Here is an 8,456-nt window from a genome sequence, read left to right as displayed (position 1 = left end):
AGCCATTTATTTACTGTTATTCTTTTTTTCTTAAAAAAAAAAACTAGCTGTTTTACCTTACTAGCTGGTTGATTTTAGAGAACTATATGGTTTGCTTATCTTGCTTTGTGTCTTGGCTGATTTATGCTAAACCTAACATATACATGCTGCCATGTTCCTTTCCCCATGTCCCCATTTGATGCTTAAGTAGGTTATATGATTTTCATGCCTAGACTATTATTGATCACTGCTGCCTTGTTAATTAGTCCATTATCTTGCATGCTAAATCTGTACTTTTGCTGAGCAACTTTGAACCCAACCCAATTCAAGACCTATTGAGTATGTCTTATTCTAGTGGAGTAACCCTTGTAGGAACCCTAGTTGTCCAGGCACCCCTCCTACATCAAAAGGCCTAACCTATAATATACCCAAAAGGTCAATTTCAGCCCATTGGACTGCTAATTGCTACTTGAGGGCCTTCCAGACTTACAAAATTGCTACTGCCAGTTACATTAATGTCTAATGCAACTGCATCACGCATATTTAGAAAGAAGCATTGAGGAAACCTAGCAAACATGGCTTTGAAATGGGTACTCATACAACATAAAAGGCCACAAAATAATAATTTCTAGTCCACTACTTTTTGTATCAGTATATGTGGGGGGGAACTGTAATAGAAAAATCTAGTTAACAAGGAGGGAGACGAGAAAAATCCCAAAAGCAGCAATATAAAAGTAAGCAATTCACGTGACACTTTGAGTAATGACTAATGACTACTCTGCCAGCATCTTGCTCCATAGAGAACGTGTTTATAATTTCATCCTTTCCCACGGGGTATTACCAGCTCCTGACACCCCTCCCCCCCACAAAAAAAAATCCCGCCCAGGCCCAGGATCAATGGAAGGGGGGTGGGTGTTCTAAATAAGAACACAGTGCAATGAAATTGGTAATTTTAGGCTAAGAATAACCACTGTGTCATATCATTAAAATCTAAATCCCACAGCAATTTTGATGTGCAAGTTACATAAAATATATTAATGCATTCAAAGCAGATTTGAGATGTTAAGACAATATTGTTATTGTTACCAGAAAAGATACAGTTAGAGCATGTGAACTCGATAACCATACCTGTTTATCCAGCCAGACAAGATATTGCACAACAGCTGCACCATCTCGGATATGTGCCTTTCTTAAGCCATCCAACTCAACCGGGTTCTAAAATATTAGATAATCAATAGGAAAAAAATTAGCATATAAACAAGCTACCAATCAATTGATATTTAAAGAGGAAACATAAAACCATGGAATAAAAATGCATATCAAAAGGAAAGGATGAAAAAAGCAACAGCAGATCCAAAGAAAAGAAAAATAAGAATGCTGCTTTGATGTGCATGTGATACAAACAATCCAGCTAGCATAGCCTAACAGTCTGGAAAATAAGTTTGTTGCAGATTACACCCATCATTTGAACATAACAGCATGAAGTATACAGACCCTCCATAGAGTAGTTGATATGATCTCACGAGATATGCAAACAAGGAAAAGTGAAAGAGAAGCAATATCCACAACAGACTATAATAATCGAGCTTATGAACAATCATCCAAGTAATGTGATGTGCGGATTTCTTCTTGGCCAGTTTCTTCTGAATGTACTACTCTTATTTCTTTTGCGAATAAATTTATCCCACTTAAAAGGGGGATTATTTATATTCACCTATTACAGGAACCTTTACTTGATAGTTCACAATCCAAACAGCAGGAGAGCAACAAAAGGAGTAAATCCAGTTTTAAAAGATTATTATGATTTTCAAAAACTTTCCATAACAATTAATGTAACATTTTGTTATTCAACCCCCATAAAAATGTAACCTTTTTTTAGTTATTAGTGTACCTTGATGGCTTTTGCAAGTGCTAATGGTGACTGCTGCAGTAGAACCTCATCAGAATTCAGTTTAGAGTACAGCGCATAGCAACATGAACCAGGGTCAGCCCATATGATGTTATGGTTGACTTCCTCTGCTTCACTTTCAGCATTTAAAGTCTCAGTGGAACTGAGTCCAGCACCATTTAGAACTTCAGTTTGAGTTCCCTTGGTTGCTAAGGAGTTGAGCTGACCAGATGCAAGCAACGCAACATCTGAGCTCACTTCATCATAATCTCTGACTTCAATTCCATTCTCCTCCATATATGAGTATACCTGCATTGTGAACATTCACCAGATAAGTTAAAAAGCCAAAAAGTGTGTTTATCCAGCAAATAGCTTACAAATTAGCCAGAAGACATAGAACAGTGTTAGATGAGATTCAGAGCTTATTTTAAGAAACTGACCTCAGCAGAAACCTTCTTCTTGTCCACATAAAAGAAGGCTGAGCTCGATATTACAATAGCATATGCATGAACAACAGGATTGTAAGACACATCACTCCCACGAACATTATACAACCAAGCTACCTGCATTGGTAGCGAAGTTAACAGAAATTAACTTCAAGCAATAAGAACCAATGACAGATCCAAAAGGAGTCCAAAAGCTATCCACTTGGGCAAAATGTTTAAAAGGGAATCAGATTTACTTCATCAAGAGCTGCAATTATGATACCACGAGCTTTCTCCTTTGCAAGCTTTTCTCTCAGATCCTTTAACTTCTCAGCTACTGCCCACCCAGCATATTCCAGCGGATGTATAATAACAGGTTTAATTTCTGGTGGAGGTCTGCTCTTCCAAACTTCATCTACTAAGTTTGTGCATGTTTGAACTAGCCTTTGTTGTTTTTTTGTGAAAGCATGCTCCCATCTTCGTGCAGTATCTATGGAGATGCACCAAGGATCGACCCCAATAGAAGCATCATTTGGCAGATTCTGATAACAAAATGATAGCGGATCAGATATTGAAACTTAAGTAAGGGGCGTTGCAATAACAGTCAAACTCTCATAGATATCATTTTGGACATCAGTCGGTACCTGGATAATTTAAAAAATTCTGCCTTTCTAAGGTTTATCAAGAGAACTTTTTTAGAATATTAGAAAATGGCAAGGGAAAGAAAAAGGAAAAAAAAAAACACACACACACACACACACAGAATACTTTTAAAATCTGAGTCTCATTAGGAGGGGAAGAAACAGTAGCTTTGATGAAAGTTTTATTTTGAGTGTAAAAAGTCAATTTCCCATAGAAAAAAAGTTCTTTTTTTAATTTTGTATTGATCAAAACAAATCCTAGATATCTAAGACACATTTCAAGAACATCAACCTCCATAGAAGATTTATTATAGAAATGAAGAAACTGATAAGAACATCCTTTCTAGTCTAGCATAATGAATAAATTACTGTGTACCAAATTACTGTAGCAACCCTAAGACATTGAGAAGGTGGTGCACAAAGTTCAATTGAAAATATGTTTAAATTACATGGCTACATTCAGTTTATTGTTTTGCAGGACCTTCAGTAAGAATAACTCACCTCAGATATCCAAGCCTCCACAGCTGGATCTTCCCCTATGCGCATAAGTCTCCACCTGTCACTTAGTTGCTGTGTAGCTTGCAAGAAGTACCTCCCATCCGTCCATAGTCGTGCCTCATTCATTGTTATAAGTGCCAAGCCTGGATAAAAGATTCAATTATTGACATGAATAAGCACGTTGGAAAATATTTAATTTATATAATAAGAACTAGGAACCCTGTGGATGAAAAAAAGTCTCCAAGCAATGACAGTATAGAGCACTAAGACTTGTGGCTTTGTAGAGACGCCTCCAATACTTTCTTCTGGAAGCAAAAGTAATATACAAAATGTTTTGGCTTTGATCAGGCAATCATTTAGTCTTGGAGTATCACAAAAATAAAGAGCCAGTATTGGACTCCAACCAACATATAACAGGGCCCGGTCGTAGGCCTTGCCCAGACTTCAGGACTTCGTGCATGATATTTAGGCCCAGGCCTGTTCCAGATGCTGGACACGCCAAGCCATGGGCCTGATATTGAGTTATGGATAATAATATGATATGGCAAAATTTTACATCAAGGAAAAGCATTATACCTCAGCTGGTTAGTCTGCATTTGAAAAGTGAGACTTCAAACGTAATTTACTTAAAGCTGAATTTGTCATTGATTTAATAACATCGCAATTGTGTGTAGCCAATTTCAATAAAATATTCAAACAGTTGTAGGTTATTTATAAATGTCTAAACTTAATTTTGACTTTTGAGTTGTCACTATTTTATTTTACAAGTCAAGATTGACAATAGATGCTATTTTTCTCTGGTCCATGTTTCACAGATCTAGACATGTGCTTTTTGCATTATTTGGTTCCATTTGAAGAGTTATCAAGTTACTTTCCTACTAGACCAAGACGTGGTAAATCCAATTTCATTTAGGAATTTTGGTCAAAAAATTGAAAGAATATTGTTTTTTCACTGGATTTTTTCTCTTTTTTTCTTATTTTTTTCTTTGAAGCTAACAACGAATATTTAGGCCTTTGGCCTGAGTAGTCAAGCGGGCCCATAAAACCGCATGAACCGGGTCATACCGGGGTTGAATGAGAACCATTCAACTTTCACCGAAAGCAGTGAAGAGCACTAAACAACCCCGTGTGAGTGGCCCCAAGGAGGTAAGAGGAGTCGAACTCAGAACCACACACATCCTGAGGCGAAGGTCCCTTGCCAACTGAGTTACCCCTTTGGGGTTCTATCTTGCTGAGTTCTAATTTAGTCAAATCTCGCAGATCCAATTTCATTATGAATTATTTGGACAAAATTGGAAAGAATGTCAGTTTGTGGTGGGATTTCTATCTTTTTGAGTTTTTATTGAGTCAAATCTCACCAATTGAATTTCATGTGGGTAATTTTAGGCCAAAAATCAAAAGGGTATTGGTTTGTCTAGGGATTTCACTCTTTTTGAATTCTAATTTAGTTGAAGTTAAAATCTAACTAAGGTATGCCTCCACTTTAAATATGGCATCCCTTTTTTGAATGCAATTTGAAATCTAAGTGAGGCATCCCTCCCCCTTTTAAACATAATATGCCTCAGAGAAGGGAATATTTTTTACTTGAGAAAGAAAAAATCTATCATGGAATTCCCATATGGAAGTGGATTTATGTAGCCAACCTCATTTAGCTGGGATAAGGCTTAGTTGAGTTGAGTTGTATTCCTTCTACCATCACTTGGTGTAGATTCCTATGAATCATATTTCTTTCTATTTTCTCCATTTAAAAAAAAATAGTATTATTCTTTGTTAGATCTATATACTGAATCTTTAAACTACGATGAATTTCTTTATTCGACCAGTCTCATCACTTCACCTCTAAAGTTTGAAATGTCATTCCTCTTTCTAAGTTAATAAAATCATAATTCTCCATATTATTAGTACTAATAGGGTAGTTAATCAAGCATCACAATTTACAACTAATAGGGTAGTTTATCGACTAGTTTGATGCTGGTTATCAAGCATCAGTACCCTAACAGGCCTAACACAGTACAGCGATCTTCCAAAGGAACAATCTTGCACTCAACACTGTCCATTTTCCATTTTTGAATAGATAAGGAAAACCATTTCTGAATATCTGCAATAATTTAGACATAGTTTATAGTCTCCGTTTAAGATTCATTACAATTTACAACTTTCTCAGCAATCAGATTCGCAACAAACTATCCATCGACTAAATTCTACAGGTACTCCCATGAGGAGGTTGTCTTTCTTAATCTCACAAATGGCCATTTAGATCTCTTCTTCCTCAAGCTCTCTCTTGAGCCAGTAGCCTATTCATTATTCTTTTTCAAACCGATACCTTCTCCCATTATGCCAGGGTTAGCGGATGCAGCATATAAATTCTCAGACAAATACAGGATGGCACTATCAACCACCTCTAGAGTGTTGGAATAACTCCTTCAAATTTAACTAGATATGAATATATCTTTTCAAGCTCGTTTCATCCCAAAGCTTTCCATATCTTCATCCTTCAGGAGATCTATGGATGTTTCTATTATACTGGATTTACTTCTCAAAAGATGACTGAAACATGTTTAGTCTATATTTTGAGGTTCAATCTAATAGACTGTAGTTTCTTCAACAAACTTCCACTTGAAAAGGACAGGAATATTTTCTTCTAGGCTATTCATTGTGTAGCAAGACAACAGGGAAGTGATTAAAGACTCTTCTCAGAAGGAAAGACCAAGTGAACCAACAAATGTTCTTCCCAATCAAAAGAAATTATGAGCATATCCAGCCTGGTAAACTTAATTTAATGCGTGCTGCATCCAGTGAAAGATTTTGAGCTATATTCATCAGCAAAGTGGTTGGAACTTTTCATGCTAGAAATAATTCTACAGCTTCTCTTTTAATAAACATTGAGCTTTCACAACTATTATGCCTATGAATTGGGTGTTAAACAACACTCAGAATCATCACTGGTTTGTTCAAGGCATTCAACTTACCCCTCATTCCACATAACAATTTCAGCCCCAAAGATCGAACAATAATGCGAAAATACATTGCCTCTTTCTAGCAGCGTAAATGATACTAGCCCATCTAGAATATGTCACAGCTATCTTTGAATTTATTATCAGGACAATGTCTGTAACAATTCCTAAAAGGTCTCCTTCACCAATCTTTGATTATTAGCCACTAATGAGAGCTAAATTCCAGGTAAAGTCTTTGTTTCCCATTCCCAAACAGCTATCTACCTTTAGTCAATCCAGATGTTGCTTAATCTTGACTCTTCGGATTTGAGAGATTTCAGGATTTATCTTCTTTATGAGTGTTCTTGAAAGCTAAACAAACAAAATCTCAAATTTTTCCATCCAATTTTTCTGTCCAATTTTCCCATCAATTCCATTAAAAGAACAAGAAGTTTATGGCAGTCAAAAATGGGAAGTTTAATTTAGTTTTTGTTTGTTTAAATTGGGGGTTCTACCGAAAGAGAAAGAATGTACAACAGCTTACAGTTTACACAAATAATTAAGTCCATCATTTATCCCTCCAAAAATTCTGAAACTAACCAAGATGTAGTTCAAGAATTTATCAACATGGTTTGACTAACCACTGTTTTCCCCATGAAAAATGTAGGACCTCAGGAATAGCCAATGACAAGAAGAATGTAAAATAACATTTTGCTCTCTAGCTAATCATTGACAACCAATGATTAAACCAAAAGACACTGTCGCCTGTCGGCTCAGTTTGCCTTAGTGACAAGATAAAATTTATAAGCGACATCGTTCTAATCTTTTTTTTTTTTTTTTTTCTTAGTAATGATCTGCAGTCGACCATTCCACGTTCCGACCAACCATTCTGAAAGGCCAAAAGTAGACATTTTGATACTTAAATTACCGGGTCAGAGAGAAAAGGGAAGTGTCTGGCGATCATTTCGAACACTCCAGTCATCAATTCCAACAAAATAGAAATGGTAGTCCGTAATTAACTGATCAACGTCAATAGAACTGCCTCTGAATACAATACCCTTGGAACCTCCATGATATACAAATCTCAACATACTGTACAACATAAAATAATAAATAACAATATCTATTTTGATTTTCAATAAGGAAGAGACCAAAAGTATCATAATTTAGACTCACCAGCACTTCCGGTGAATCCAGAAACAAATTGGCGCCTCTTGTCCCTTGCAGATACATATTCGCTCTGACATAACAATGTCAATAAACAATCAATAGATAGATAATAGTCTAAGCAAGTGATCGTTGTGATGATCACCATAGCATGCTTAAAAGATCTAAAGTTCCAGCACAGTTGCGACGGAACACCTGAAGATCTTACTTTGAGATGTTCACAATAAGATAATAGAAATAGAATTGCGAAAGATGCAGATTTTAAATGAGACCTCCGAATTAGGCTAGAACTCTATAAAGAAAATAAATTGAAGCAGGGTAAGTAAACGAGCGATACGAGGGAAAGAGGAGGAGAAAGGTGGACCTGATGATTATCTTCCGAAGGAACGACCAACGCATCCAGAGGAGGGGAGTGGGAAGCCATTAGAGACCTCAAGGCATCGAGAGGATCTTCCATTTCTCTCACTACTCTCTCTACTCGCTCTCTTTCTCTCTTTGCGACAATTTGTTCTGTAACGTTAATAACAGAGGAGAAGCCTACGGCTTTATAAGCGGAAGGTTGGTTGAACGGGACTGGGATGGGTCGGGAACGCCCCGGGAGGAGGGGTGCGGGGGGACGAATTAGTGAAGTTACCATAATAACCTCATTTCTCCCAATGGATTGATGTATATCTCGTGGATAATATCATGCCCTTTCCTTTTTCTTTTTTTCTTTTTTTGGCAAATATCTTACCTCAGGATTTCATAAGAATCATATAATGCCTTCCACCCAGAAGAATAATTAAATAAGATATTGTCTAATGGTTTGGATTAGCCACGTCACCATCATGTCTCTTTCTTTTCATAATAGATGCAGATGTTCTTGTTCTTGTTTTCTTTTTTTTGTTCTTATTCTTGTTCGTTGGAAAAAAAAAAGTAATCGTTC

At 36.6% G+C, this 8,456-nt stretch overlaps 1 protein-coding gene across 1 annotated transcript; it reads right to left on the bottom strand.

The window, feature by feature from the left end:
• Positions 1 to 1,026: 1,026 nt before the first annotated feature.
• Positions 1,027 to 8,144, bottom strand: LOC122078734 (aminopeptidase P1-like). Its single transcript, XM_042644836.1, has 7 exons — positions 7,896 to 8,144; positions 7,541 to 7,604; positions 3,435 to 3,574; positions 2,550 to 2,834; positions 2,308 to 2,430; positions 1,871 to 2,176; positions 1,027 to 1,194 (listed from the first exon to the last, which is right to left on the bottom strand). Exons 1-7 carry the CDS (start codon positions 7,986 to 7,988, stop codon positions 1,042 to 1,044), a joined length of 1,164 nt encoding a protein of 387 aa, XP_042500770.1. The 5' UTR covers positions 7,989 to 8,144; the 3' UTR covers positions 1,027 to 1,041.
• Positions 8,145 to 8,456: the final 312 nt, after the last annotated feature.

Source organism: Macadamia integrifolia, chromosome 5, assembly GCF_013358625.1.
Source record: "Macadamia integrifolia cultivar HAES 741 chromosome 5, SCU_Mint_v3, whole genome shotgun sequence".
Classification (NCBI taxonomy): domain Eukaryota; kingdom Viridiplantae; phylum Streptophyta; class Magnoliopsida; order Proteales; family Proteaceae; genus Macadamia; species Macadamia integrifolia.
This window is presented reverse-complemented; position numbering and strand designations above follow the sequence as displayed.